Source organism: Artemia sp. Qi Xiang Cuo, chromosome 8 (assembly GCF_049724085.1).
Source record: "Artemia sp. Qi Xiang Cuo chromosome 8, ASM4972408v1, whole genome shotgun sequence".
Classification (NCBI taxonomy): domain Eukaryota; kingdom Metazoa; phylum Arthropoda; class Branchiopoda; order Anostraca; family Artemiidae; genus Artemia; species Artemia sp. Qi Xiang Cuo.
The window spans coordinates 74516539-74532665 of NC_142801.1; the positions used below are offsets into that span (position 1 = coordinate 74516539).

General features: G+C 30.7%; 1 protein-coding gene across 1 annotated transcript in view; it reads right to left on the minus strand.

Moving 5' to 3' along the window:
• Hcs (holocarboxylase synthetase-like protein) overlaps positions 1 to 16127 on the minus strand; it is a 259065-nt gene that overhangs the window by 163989 nt on the left and 78949 nt on the right. The window contains exon 2 of the mRNA XM_089093093.1: positions 13264 to 13503. Coding sequence (XP_088949219.1) covers positions 13264 to 13503 — 240 coding nt within the window. The remainder of the gene's footprint in view (positions 1 to 13263; positions 13504 to 16127) is intronic.

Genomic DNA, 16127 nt, shown 5'->3' on the forward strand with positions numbered 1-16127 from the left:
TCTACATAATAGCAGAATTAACTTTTATCAAGGAAGTACTTTTTGGAAATGGGTATCATGCTTTATATATTAATAATTTAAGTAATTTTGTGCTGAAGAGACATTCCCTTAAAATTAATGACAGTTTACCATGTGAGATTTCTGACAAGCCCTTAAACATAATTTACCTCCCATACATCCCAAAAATCACTACAAATCTTAAAAAAGTTTGCACAAAAAACAATCTGTATGCAGTATTCACAAATAATTTTAAAATCATAAATTTTCTAAATTCTGGTAAAGATAAAACCCCATTTACTCGCCAAAGAGGGGTTTATCAAATACCATGCAATTGTGGCAAATATTATGTAGGTAGAACACACCAGAATTTAGAAAAGTGAATATAACAGCATAAAGATGATATAGTCAAAGCTCTAAATTCTAGTACTTCTGTTGTTTCATCTGATTCTGCATTAGGCAGCCATATTTTTGAAAATCTTAGCCGTAATGTGCTTTTTGATGAATCAACCTTTATTAGCAATGACCTAGGCATAAAGCATGTAGTCCGATAATCAATTGAAATCAGACTTAAGATAAATAATATTTCCTTAAATAGGGACTTGGGGGAATATACACTAAATGCTCTATACACATATTTAATTAAAAATGATCTTACAAAATATTTTAAAAAACCGATTGACATTAACACAGAACTGGTCACAAAAAGACCTTTGAGGTTAGCTGCCAAAAAAGCTGGATTAGCAATAAAAACGTGTTTTTAAATTATTTTTCTTTCATCTCATTGAATCACCTTATTTTAATTTCCTTTTAATAAGTCCTAGTTGAAATTTGCTGAAGTAAGGATGCTAGGACAGTTTCGAAAATTTTTTAATTTTTTGTTTTAATGGTTTCATGTTTGCTATGAGTCTTTTTTCATTCATATATTTTTGTCTTGCTGATAACGGCTCTTTGACATAGGGCGAATACATTCATTCAAATTATCTCCACTGTCTTACAAAAAGATTTTCCTATTGTTCTTCGTTCTTTTGTTCTTTGAGTACTAACTTCTCTGGAAATGATACTTTCTCATATCCACCATTTGTACAATGGAATTTTTTTGTACTCCAAAGAAACTTAATTCCTTAATGTCATGACAACGAACGCATACGTTTCCGATAGTGCTACCACTTATACTTGTTTCATAGTTCAAATACTTCTCCATATCAGCATTCAATACTACAATAACACTATCATGTGAACACACTTTCTTAAAATCCTTCATATTCACTTTTTTAAAGATTTGAATTATGTGTTTATCTTTCCACTGCGTAAAAATGTGTCTATGAGTAAGCATGGAATATGATTGGTAGACCCGCAAGCATATTTCATATCATTTTAAGATACGTAAAAAAAAGAATAATTTCTGTCCAAAAAAATTCAGTAAAAAAAGTGCAACTACAAACATTATTTTTCTAATAGTAAAAGTCATGACTAAAATATCTATACCATACTCATTTTGAATTAAGAAAATATCAAATGTAAATTTTTTTGTTTTAAGTATATTTTATCTTATTCTAGGACATGTAAAAAAAGTTGAAAAAAATATGCCATGTTAAAAAATAATAATAATAATAAAAAAAAAAAACAGAAAAAGTTAAAACAAAATGGGGGGAAGGGGCCCCCAAAAAGTTGAGGGGGGGCCTTGGAGGTTAGGGATAGGGGGCCTTTGGAGGTTGAGGTCCTTGATGGTTAGGGTCATTGATGGTTGCAATACTTGATGGTTCATACTCACAATCATATCACTACTTGATTTCTAAGGATTTCTAAAGATTTTTCTGAATTTCTTTATTAAAATTATTTTCTTGGCATCTACAACTCTATTAGTATCAACTTTTTAGTATACTACATTGTTAGAGCACATTTTATATTGACAACACTATTCAAATGATACTTGTGTATTATACAGAACACATCCGATAAGTGAAGCTAAGTCAAGTCACAATGTCATCTTGTCATCGTTAATCATTTCCATAGATTGATGCTATTCCAAATTTATAATAAATTGCCTATGAGTTAGCAACCCCTTCGGAGTTACCTTAGCTGGTAAGCAGTTTAACCCTTTGTGGCGATGCTTTCTAATTAAGTCAATTTGGAATTTAGTAAAAATATTAAGACGCAAATACAAAAGTTTAGAAATACCACTTTTTATTAAGATAAGAACTATACCCTGGCAAGTTTATTCCTAACAGGTAATTGAGAATTTACCACTTCCTAGCTATGTGCGTCAGTTGGGTCCCGGAAGGTGTGGTTGATCAAATGTATAAAAGATAAATTTTATGGGAAGGGGCAGACTGTTACTGATTTTATGCCAGACTTACCTCTGGTCCGTTGATTTAGATATAACTTGGAATATTGTCGGATTATTGTAAGTGTCTAAGTATCTTATTATATATTATTGTAGATTTCTGATACTTGTGGTTCTCAATGGGACAACCAGTCCCAACAGAATATATATATATATCTATTATTAAACCTTGTACTAGTATATGTTAACTGAATAAAAGTATTGTATTATAGCCCACCTCTCTACAATCTACATTTAGTCTCTGGAATATACCCAGCTGGTACGCCTCATTTGTCCGGTCATAGCCTAAGGCACGCTACCATAGTTTATTTGCTTTAGGGCCATAGATTATATCCCCTATAAAGGGAGAATAAAGGTATCTACAACAACATCACCTAAATAACATAAAAACCACTTTACCACAACTGGTGGCGGTTGGAAAAACTGGGCTGAGTGGACTAAATAAACATTGTATATTGAAACAGAAATGGCTTTATCAAAAAAGGAAAGTAAATTGACTTTACTTTTAGCGGCGCTCGAATTAGCAACACTTCGAGCAGCTATGCTCAAACTTTGGCTATTAGAAATAGATTTGTGTCCCCTCAAAGATTTGGGTACAATAGAAAAATTGGAGAAAAGGCTCAATCTAGAATTGCAAAATGAAAAATACAGTATCTAGTTTTTAGCAAGTAGAAGTAAGTGTATAATTAGTAGTTTTCCTAGTGTTAGTAATAAATGCAATGTAGTAGTGCCGTATATCACTAAATAATAAAGTATTTGTACCGCAAATTAAAGGAATAAAATAAAAGATAATACGTAAAGAAACAAAAATCTAGCTGGACCGATGAAACGTTGGTAGAAACAGAAGAATTTAAGGCATAATAGTAGCAAATAGGGTCCTAATTCAGCCTTACTACAGGTACAGGCTATAGACTTATTGTTCAAGGATAACACTGATACTATTTAGCAAAGGAAGCACATAAATTTTGGTCCGAACAATTATAGGTTAGAAGCTGCCATTTCCGAGTACTCTTAGGAGTAGAGACCCTTCAAAATATTGCATTTTACGACGTATTAAGCATTAGAATCACCTTTGTTAAAGCTAACCCGAATACTAGGTTAGTTGTGTAACATCACAAGCAAAGAGAAGATAAAGATACATAAATATGTAATTAAAGTACTTGAGGAAAGGGGTGGAAAAAAAGAGAAAAATAACCTTATAAGTAAGAAAAAAATGGGGAAGCTTAGCAAAAGTCGCCAAAGGAAGCGAAAAAAAAAGAAAAAAGAATTTTTACCCAGCTGTGATGGGAAGTCTGTATAAGGCAAGAAATTCGGTGAGAGAAACCGTTAATCACAGAAAATGGAGGCACGGGGATAGGTGTTAAAAGGGTCTTCTTCACCTACACAGAGGACATTTATCTGAATAATGATGTTAGAAAAAGTTCAAATTCTTAATTATCTGAGCAAAATGAGTTATAAGAAAGTTCAAATTTGACTTTTAACCCATGGCTGTTTTTGAGCCATGTAGATGTAAAACAAGCCAGTGTTTGAAAACTTATGCTTGTTTACATAGAATATAAGCCCACACTAGGACAAACAGAGAATGCATCCTTTTGGGATAGCTAATATTGATAATTCTGGTCTGCTCTTACGGTTACTAGTTTGAATAAACTCAAAAAGGATGCATCAAAAGTTTGAATAAACAAACACACATATAGTAAGCTAAAAACAGTTAATGACACAAGTTGGTTCGAAATAGCACCAAAGTTGTAAAACAAAGATAAGAAAATGTATCTAGTCGTATATTGAATATGTATATAGTGGTAACAAATGTTAGTGAGAAAGTATATATAGTTATAAATGTATTTTGAAAACCGTTAAAAAATATGGAATTGTTATCGTATAAAATTGTAAATGTATAAATTTTAATAGCAAAGTCATGTAATATGAACTATTACCAAGCCCTCTAATAGAGGCTACTCACAGTTCTCAAAAAGTGTATAAATCTAATCGTTGGAGTTGATTTTTTTTGTAAATATTTTAATTGCAGTTAAGACTTAGATAAAAGTCTTGACGGACTTATTTAAAAGTTGTACAAAGAAAAAATGTTGCAGTGATTAAATAAATTGTTAGGGTACATAATTATTGGTTATTTTTAACAGTTAAGCTATGTATCAACATAACTTCCGTTAATATATATATATATATATATATATATATATATATATATATATATATATATATATATATATATATATATATATATATATATATATATATATATATATATATATATATATATATATATATATATATATATATATATATATATATATATATATATATATATATATATATATATATATATAAATATAAATATATATATATATATATATATATATATATATATATATATATATATATATATATATATATATATATATATATATATATATATATATATATATATATATATATATATATATATATATATATATATATATATATATATATATATATATATATATATATATATATATATATATATATATATATATATATATATATATATATATATATATATATATATATATGTTGAATAATGAAATTATTCAATTTTTTTACGTATCTTAAAATGACATGAAATATGCTTGCGGGTCTACCAATCATATTCCATGCTTACTCATAGACACATTTTTACGCTGTGGAAGGATAAACACATAATTCAAATCCTTAAAAAAGTGAAGATGAAGCATTTTAAGAAAGTGTGTTTACATGATAGTTTTATTGTAACATTGAATGCTGACATGAAGAAGTATTTGAACTATGAAACAAGTACAGGTGGTAGCACTATTGGAAACGTATGCGTACGTTGTCATGACAGTAAGGAATTAAATTTCTTTGGAGTACCAAAAAATTCCATTGTACAAATGGTGGATATGAGAAAGTATCATTTCCAGAGAAGTTAGAACTCACATAGAACGCAAACATAAACATAATAGTTGAAAATGAGGGGTATCTTCTTGTTAGTGCTTCTGGCAACACTCTACCTGTTAACAAAGCCTATTGTAATCCCTTAGACATTAGTATTCATACGAAAGAAAATGGGAAAAGAAAGGCCTACTATCCTACTAATATTATAAACCATATCTTTTCTACGTGCCGGAACTGTTACCTGTGTAAAAAATAATGTTATAGTAGACAGTGAAATTGCCAGAAAAATAAAAAGGGCATTGGCAGAAAATATAACTAAGGAATATAAAGATGAATCGATGAAAAACAAAGTGCCAGCAAACGTAACTATCATCATTGATCAACTAGTCAATTAACCAAATAATACCATAGACGAAATGCGTATTGAACCTTTCGATGACACACCAGTAAAAATTGCATATGAATCAAAATGGAATAATGATTATTCTACTGATTACGAACTAAGAGAAAGTAATAGCTACAGTATCAAGAGAGAACATGGTGAACTATTTTATGGAACAGATTCAAAATGTCCAAAGTTGTTCATTGATATTGATAATGTATAATAATAAATTTTTGTATTAATATCCTACATCATATTATTTCATTAAAAATACATTATGCATTACATTGATATGTGTTCATTATTTTTAGAGTATGCTGTCAAACGTTTAGAATGTCTATTGAAACATCAGGGATGTAAGAAAAGGAATTTGCATACATCATATGTCGGATAGAAAAGTTAACATGGGGAAAATATGCATTAGAATGAACAAATTCCTTAGCAACACCTTTTGTCGGATGGGTCAGGATAAAATTGATAGAATCTAAGTATCAGAGTGAATAAATTCTATATAAACATCCTTTGTCGGATAATTGGGTTAACATTATCAAAACCAAAGTGTCAGAGTGATGAAATTCTGTATCAACATCTATTGTCAGATCATGGGAATAACATTAATTAAATCAAACTATCAGATTGAATAAATTTTTTCTATCAACATCTTTGTCAGATACATGGGATAAAATTGACTAAATCATAGTATCATAGTGAATAAATTCTTTATCAATGTGTTTTGACAGACACGTTGTTACCACTGGCAAAATTTAACTATCAAATTGAACAAACTCTTTATTTACATTCTTTATCGATGTCATTTGTCGGATGTGTTGTTTAACATTCACAGAGGCTAAGCATCAGAATGAATAAATTCTTTATCATCATCCTTTGTTAGATACGTCAGATAAAATTGAGAAATTCTAAGTAACAGAGTGAATAAATTCTTTGTAAATACTTTTTGACTGATACGTTTGATAACACTGACGAAATGGAAGTATCTTAGTGAAAAAATTCTTTATCAATTTATTTTGTCGGATATACTAAATAACATTTAGGAAATCTAATCGTCTGAGCGAATCAATTCTTTATCCTCGTTCTTTGTCAGATATTTCTGATAGAATAGAGAAAATTTAAGTATCAGAATGAACAAATTCTTTATTAACATTCTTTATTGATATGATTTGTCGGATACGTCGGATAACATTGACAAAATCTATAGATTAGAATGAATAAATTCTTTATCAACATCCTTTGTCGGGTAGGATGGGATAAAATTGATAAAATCTAAGTATCAGAGTGAATAAATATCAGAGTATATATATATATATATATATATATATATATATATATATATATATATATATATATATATATATATATATATATATATATATATATATATATATATATATATATATATATATATATATATATATATATATATATATATATATATATATATATATATATATATATATATATATATATATATATATATATATATATATATATATATATATATATATATATATATATATATATGTATATATATATATAACCTAAACTATCGATGTAAATATAGTGAATTAATATATTGAGTATTTTGTTTTGTTATTATGCTTTTTGTATCATTCAAGAAGTATTCTACATTAATACTTTATAAACAATTAAAAAAACACAATAATTTGAATTAATTCCAATGCTAGTCTATACCGTGTTTTATTTTTTCAAATGCTCTAAATTTTAACCAGTAGTTGAATGTTCTATCTAGTTTTGCGACTTAAAAAATACATGTGTAAGTTATTGCACAATACTTGTGTATATACTATGTTTTTATTTACTTTAAGTTTTAACTAGTGATTTAATGTTATATATAAATGTTTGACTTCGAGTCAACGTATAAATATTTTTATTGTGAAATAATCCGATAAGTATGAAGTTTAAAAAGGATGATCAAGCAAAAAACATAATGTTTCTATTTAAGCGGCATATTATGTTTAGAGTATAAAGAAAGAAGAGTAATTAAAAGTCATTAACCTGTACAAAATTAAGTGTTTCTTTTTACTATATATGTAACACTTAATGCTTTATGTGCATTCTAATGTGAATATTTATTTTAGATACAGCCTTAGTTTTTTTTTGGAAATAAAATTGTTTTGTGACATCCTTTTGGATCCATTTCTCAATCATTCCTTTGACGCATTTTTGGAAAGTAGCAAATTTCAAAGCTAGTTCAATTGTGTCCTGATTGTAACAGCTCATACCATCAGAAACCAAACCATAACTGGTCAACTGATATTTTGGAAACTGTATGCAGTATTACAGACTTTGCTACCAGTTCATCATAAAGTGAGATAAAATCAGAACTTAAAATAGGCCTAAGAAATGTGATAAGTGGCCTCAAAGGCTTTATATTATTGAAAGAATGTGAATTTGCTTTGTGTTGGAACAATATGTGAATATTTAAAAACCAAAATTGTTATGTATAATTTTTCCAAAGCATTTCTAACCCCGGAAGATAGATGGTAAATCAACCACATCACCCATGCAAATTAAATTGTCAATGGGACGTAAATTTAAACTCAATTAATAAAATAGTTTCTAAAATAACTTGAAATCTAATTTAAGCAGAACCACTAATATAATGCTCAAGCCACTGGGGGTCAAGCTAAAACAGAAGATGCACATGAGAATGAGGGTGAAAATAGAATTTTACAGTCTTAAAGACAGAGAAAAAGAGAAACAAGGATAAATTTCAAAATTGTTATCCTTGGACAAAAAAAGACATGGCATATATTTGACCATAAACATGACCCTAAGGAAACCCATTGAGGGTATATGCACAGAATGACCCAAAGATGGCAGCATATAACTATGTACAAAATTAATTTGTTTTAAAAGTAAAATACTGAGAGTTGGGACAACTCTTCTTAAAATAGGGAGTATTGTGGTGGTGCTTTCTAATTAAGTCAATTTGGAATTTAATAAAAATATTAAAGACGCAAATACAAAAGTTTAGAAATACCACTTTTAATTAAAATAAGGAACATATCCTGGCATGTTTATGCTTAACGGGAAATTGAGAAATTACCACTTCCTAGCTATGTGTGTCAGTTGGGTCCCGGAAGATGTGGTTGATAAAATGTTAAAATATACATTTTATGGGAAGGGGCAGACTGATACTAATTTTATGCCGGACTGACCTCTGGTCCGTTGATTTAGAAATATCTTGGAATATTGTCGGATTATTGTAAGTGTCTAAGTATTTTATTATATATTATTGTAGATTTCTGATACTTGTGGTTCTACCGGGGACAACCAGTCCCAGCAGAATATATATATATCTATTTAGTCTCTCGAATATACCCAGATGATACGCCTCATTAGTCCGGTCATAGCCTAAGGCAAGCTACCAAAGTTTATTTTCCTTAGGGCCATAGTTTATCTCCCTATATAGGGAGAATAAAGATATCTACCACAACATCACCTTAATACCATAAATACAACGTTACCACACCTTTTTTACCACCTTCATACAATCCAATTAAAAATGTTATCTAGCTCTGTTTCACTCCTATTATTCAATCAACAATTAAGCTCATTCACTGCAGAGCTATCCAAATACTATACCTATTTTCGAATTTCTTTTTTTCTTACGAAATTAAAAGAATTTTTATCATTACTATATACAGATGATATTTCCAACGACACTGGACGAAAAAGCAGGTTAGCCCCCATTTACTACCTTTATACAATCAAATTAAAAATGTTATCGAGTTCTGTCACATCCCTATTATTCAATCGCCAATTAAGATCATTCTCATCCCTATTATTCAATCACCAATTAAGATCATTCATTGCAGTTATGAAAATGCTATACCTTTTTTTGCAAATTGAGTTAGTTTACGCAAAAGTTATAACTTTCAACTTAAAACCATTCTGAGTATAGTATCCCATTCCTCATTCTTTAGTTACCCGCGACGCATCCCTAAGCACACCAGTCTTGACTAAAGGCAATGGTCCAGAAAATGGATTTTGGCGAAAGAGTTGTTCCACACGATTATATGACATCCGGGCCAAAACTAGTATTTTTAAAAAAGGACCACCTTTGAATACGCAATTTGACGAACTTTAGGTTTGAATATTGAACCTCGAAAAACATGTCCGACAAGTCTTGTACCCGTGAAACTACACACATATTCTTGTGTTCGTGATATTCGTATATGGATATATGGAGCACCGTTAGTAGAAACATCTCTGATTGGCCCAAAAAATAGGTGTTGCCTCAGAAACCAGTCCGGTCAGGCATGTACCGTTCATAGTAATAGATGAATGACCGTGGTAAGGCATATTACGCAATCTCTTGTCGTGGTACTAGATGCCTGTCCGTGGTAAGACATATTACGCAGTCACTTGTCGCGGTACTAGTTAGCTTACTACTATTGAAATTAGGTAGGTGAAATAACAATAGCATCTATCTGAACAAAATATGTTTGATTTTGTGTTTTTCTTTTTTTTTATCAAAATGGAAAACTGAGCAGACAAGAGGAGTGTGTATTTTACATTTTTTTTGTATTATAGTGTATTATATTATTATACGTATATTACATTAATAAGTATTTTACAAAGTTAGGTATTGATGCTATGAAAAAAGGCCGTGACTTTTCTTCGTTAAGCTTTTAAGCGATAGCCCATTTATAATGAACTGTATCGGTTCTTTACGAAATTCTTTTTCGATATATTCTCCAAATTTATAAGTGTTTGAGTTCTTGCATTGTTAAGTTTGTAACAAAAACAAAAATGACAAGCTTTTATCGAAATTAGGTGGGTGAAATAATAACATCTGTAGCTCTATGTAACTCTTCGAGAAGTTTTTTAATTGTTTCAATCCCATGTTACCATATATACAAATAATTTTGCAATCCACAGTTTTTGCTCTATACGCAATTTAATGTCTTTTCATATTCTGTCTTTTCAAAGACAGAGGTGATCAAACCACATTGTTTGCTGTAGTTTTTGTTCTTTTTTTTGAAGTGTTGTCGAAGGTGTTTGTTTTGTAATTCTTTTTTTTTTGCAATAGTAATTTAAAATAGTTATATTCATGAAAATGTAATATTCAAACATTTCAAATCTGAAGGTCTAAATTACTAATGATGCTTCTTTAAGTCCTGGTCCGCTGTATTTAGTCTTGGTCATTCCTTTGTCACAAATAGTTTTTTTTTTTATTTTGAATGTTTTTCTTTTCTTGGGCTACTCTGCTCTTGTGAAGTTTTTAGTTTTATGTACTCATGTATGCAGTGTATTATTTACTTTTTTCGTTATAATCCACAATTAACATTTTTGTATATGATGTGGGTTAAAAAAAAATTATTCTTTGTTATTATTACATGGCTGTTTCAGTTTTTTGGCTGTTTTTACCTTGGGACCTTAAATTGCGTAAAGTATTGTCATACTGTGTCTGTTCAAAGATATTTGATTATTGAAGCTAGTCCGATTTCTAACAATGATGTGTGCTAGGCTTCAAATTTTTGGTTTTCTTCTTAAGGCTTTTGAATTGTTGTAATCCCTTGTCAAAATAGAGAATCATCATTTGTAATAATTGCAAATTTTCGTTTTTTGAGCCTTCCTACTGACATTATATAACTGGTTGCGTTCAAAAACGTTTTCTTTTTAAGGTTTTTGAATTGTTTTAAAACTTATTAAAATATATACAAAACATTTTGCAATTGCTCTTTACGCAATTTAATGTTTTTTCACATTATTGTCTTTTCAAAAGTATTTGATTATTAAAGATTTCCTGATTTATAATAACGAAATGCACTAAGTTTGAATTTTTTTAAGGTTTTTGAATTGTTGTAATTCCTTGTCAAAATATAAAATCATCATTTGTAATAATTAAAAATTTTCATTTTTCGGGCCTTCCTACTGACATTATATATCTGGTTGCGTTCAAATCTGTAAGATTAATTACGCAGCGTGTAAATTTTATCTATCTAAAAAAAAAAACTAAATTTTAAATTGTCAGGAATTTTTTCTAGTTCCAATTAAAACATTAAAATTATTGCTCAGGCAACGTAGATATTTTTGCAGTTTACATAATAACTTTAGCAATTCTGAACTGAACTTTACAATTGTTTCAGCTTTTTTTTCATGTCTTAAAAAGACATTGCTTATCCGGATTGCAGCGGTAGCTAGCAACCTAGTAAGAGACGATCACGCCCAATACTAAGAAATATAATAAATCATAACTCCTAAAAATAGAGTCAGGTCAAAACAAGAAGCACACTATTAGAACCGCCTTATCCGAAACCTCTATATAGCAAACTTACCGTTCCTTGGATTGAACTATAAGGGAAATATATTGGCTTGAAAATCAAGAAAAGTTGCTACAACCAGGATATTCTGCATATACGGCATCTTTTTTTTACTTATAAGAAAAGAAATTCGGTAATGATATTTTTCTAATAGCAACTTCTACTAAACTTCCAACTTTTGGCTTTCTTTTTTAAGGTTTTTGTCTTTTAACCGCAGACAATTTGAGATAATTTGCTGTCTTTTCATACTGAGGTCTTTTCAAAGATATTTGATTATTAAAGCAAATCCGATTTCTAAAAACGATATCGACTAAGCTTCAAACTTTTGGTTTTATTTTTTAAAGTTTTTGAATTGTTGTAATCCCTTATTAAAATATATACAAATATTTTTGTAATTACCAGTTTTTTGCTCTTTACACAATTTAATGTCTTTTCATACTGTGTCTTTTCAAACAAATTTGCTAATTGAAGCAAATCCGATTTCTAACAACGATTTCTACTTCAGTTTTTTGGTTTTTTTTTAAGGTATTTAAATTATTGTAATCTCTTGTTATAATATGTACAAATGTTTTTGCAATTACCAGTATTTTTCTCTTTACATAATTTAATGTCTTTTCATACTGTGTCTGTCCAAAGATATTCGATTATTGAAGCTAGTACAATTTCTAACAACTATATGTTCTAAGTTTCTAACAAAGATTTCTACTAAGATTCAAACTTTTGATTTCTTTTTTAAAGTTTCGGAATTGTTGTACTTCCTTGTTAAAATATATGCAAGTATTCTTGATATTACCAGTTTTTTGCTCTTTAAGCAGCAATTTAATAGAAGCTTCTCTATACATAAAAATCTTAAATTTTTTCGCCTAAGTGACGTCATTGCAATTATGATGCATATAAAAATGACGTCACTCACATAAACATTTTTTCCCAAAATTAAGGCTCTTAACGAATTTTCTCAAACTTCTTACCTATCTAGATCGTTTTTTAAACCCGGAATATCCGAGGATACCAATTTTCCCCAAAACATTTTGAGCCGTTTTTGAGGGAAAAAAACACAATTATAGCTCACTTATAGAGATAATATATACATATATATACATATATATATATATATATATATATATATATATATATATATATATATATATATATATATATATATATATATATATATATATATATATATATATATATATATATATATATATATATATATATATATATATCACGAATTACTCTGAAATTGTTGGAAGGAAAAGAAGAAATGAGTTCAACTTAGGAAAAAAGACTATACTAAAATAAAAACAACTAACTTGACTAAACCTGGGCCAGTCAAATTCAGAACCAGCCCCTTGACTCAAGTTGTCTATTTGCCTCTTTTTTCTTAGTCTAGTAAGGGCAAGACCGTAAGAATAGCCACCAAATAGACGTAAAGGTGTCGGGTGTAAAACATTGATATGGCCATCAGTATTTAGTTGTATGTCTAAACAATACAAAGCCTCTCTGATTATTTTCTTCAACTCTTGGACATTCTGCCACACCGGCCTTTCTACCTGAAAGGAAAAAGAAGAAACAGTGAAAATACAGAATTGACTTCTCACTTTGCGTTAGAGCTCAGAAGGAGCTTTCTGAAGTTGCTACTTTCAACCATCTCGGTTTCAGACCACTGACTGCTCGTGAACTCCAAAAAGCTGGAAAACAAATGGAACTTAGAAAGTAATAAATGGTTCAAATTGTGGACCGGGAAGGTAATATTCTAGTCATAAACAAGTCTTTCATATTACATGAAATTTATCAAATTTTTGGTTACCAGTAAGAACAAAATTTATTAACTTCCTAAAAAAGAACAAGTGAAAACAATACTCAGTGCACAAAACAGGTTTAAAATCAAAAAGTAAAAAAATCGGTCAGGAAATTAATGAAAGTTAACAATGTGTTTTGAAACAAGACAAAGAGAGGGAGGGGCGGGGGACAAGAAGATAGCTTGAGCCACAGGACCAAGTGGCATTAACGGTACCAAAGGGATGTGTTCATTAGGTATAATTTTTGATTTCAGTTAAGGCTAGTATAATAATAATAATAATTTATTGTTACCCTCTGTACACGACAAAAATACACCAGAGGAGTATAAGAAAATGAAAAGAAAAAAAAGGGAAAAAAAAACACATACAATTCTTGGAAACTTTAAATTTCAAACACTTTTCAGCATCCAGTTCCAGTTTAAAAAAATTTTTGAAAGGATATATGGACTACCTAATTAGTCCATTCACCTCGTTGACTCCACAAAAATATCTTCAGATCATACGCAGCTCTCATAGCGCTGCCTAAGTAAAGAACGATGTGGGCAAAATGTATTATTTATTTTTTCTTCTCCATATCTGGGCACTTCGTATCGAAGGAGTTGTCATAGAAACTTCAAAAAGGGTTCAATCGATTGGAAATTGGAGCGGCTAGTGCCCTTTTTAATAGTCAAAAGTGATTGGAGGGCAAATAGCCCCGCCCCACGCCCATCATTCCCCCAAACACATCCACTCAAAATTGTGAGAGAGCCATTTTGTTCAGCATAGTTAAGTTTCAGCTAGAAAATATGTTTTTGAGGAGAACACTCCCCCCCAACCCTCAGAACTTGAGTTGTATGTTATGCCCTTGGGGCATATAAGTTGTTGATCGAAGGCAGTGTCTAAGACTCATCAAAAATGACTCATTCCAATGGAAATTCGATGAGCTAGTGCCCTTTTAATAGTCGAAAGTGATTGAAGGGCAACTAGCCCCCCCCCCCACACGCCCATCATTCCCCCAAACACAGCCAATCAACATTTTGAAATAGCCATTTTGTTCAGCGTAGTTGATTTCCAGATAGAAAATATATTTTTGAGGAGGACACTCCCCTACAACCCTGGGGGCAAGGGTTTTAAGTTATGCCCTGGGGGCATATAAGGTTTTTATAGAAGGCGTTGTCGTAGAAACTTCAAAAAAGAATCATTCAATTGGAGATTCCAAGAATTAGTGCCCTTTTTAATAGTCGAAAGTGATTGGAGGGCAACTGAACTCCCCAGCCCATCATTCCCCCAAACACATCCAATCAAAATTTTGAGATAGCCATTTTGTTCTGCGTAGTTGATTTCCAGATAGAAAATATGTTTTGAGGAGGAGACTCCCCCACAACCCTCGGGGCAAGAGTTGTAAGTTCTGACCTGGGGGAATAAAAGGTTTTTATAGAAGGCGTTGTCTTAGAAACTTCAAAAAAGGCTCCTTTGTTTGGAATTTCAAAAGGTTAGCGCCCTTTTTAGTAGTCGAAAGTGATTTGAGGGCAATTAATCCCCCTCTCACGTCCACCTTTTCCCCAAACACATCCAATCAAAATTTTGATATATCCATTTTATTCAACGTAGTTTTAAGTTCTGTAAATTAGGTCTTCGAGGATGACAAACCCATCACAGCACTCAGGACAAGGGTTGTAAGTTATGACCTGGGGACATAACTTTAACAGAAGTTTTTATAGAACGCGCAGTCGTAGAAACTTCAAAAAGGGCTCAATCGATTAGAAATTGAAATGGCTAGTGCCCTTTTTAATAGTCGAAAGTAATTGGAAGGCAACTAACACCCCTTCCACACCCACCATTTCCCCAAACACATCCAATAAAAATTTGGAGATAGCCTTTTTGTTCCACGCAGTTCAAACTTCAGGAAATTATACCTCTGAGAAGGGCACTCCTCCCACAGTCTTCAGGACAAGGGTTATAAGTTATGCCCTGGGGGCATATAAGTTTTTATTGAAATCTTTGTCGTAGAAACTTGAAAAAGGGTTCATTCGATTTGAAATTCAAAGGCCTAGTTCCCTTTTTAACAGTAAACAATGATTGGAAGGCAACTAACACCCCTTCCACGCCCACCATTTCCCCAAACACATCCAATCGAAAGTTTGACATAGCTATTTTGTTCAGTGTAGTTGCTTTCCAGATATAAATTATTAGATAGCCATTTTTAGATAGCCAGATATAAAGTGATTTGAGGGCAACTAGCCCCCCTCTCTCGCCCACCTTTTCCCCAGACACATCCAATCAAAATTTTCAGATAGCCATTTTGTTCAGTGTTGTGGATTTCCAGATAGAAATTATGTTTTTGAGGAGGACACTCCCCCACAGCCCTAAGGGCAAGGGTTGTAAGTTATGCCCTG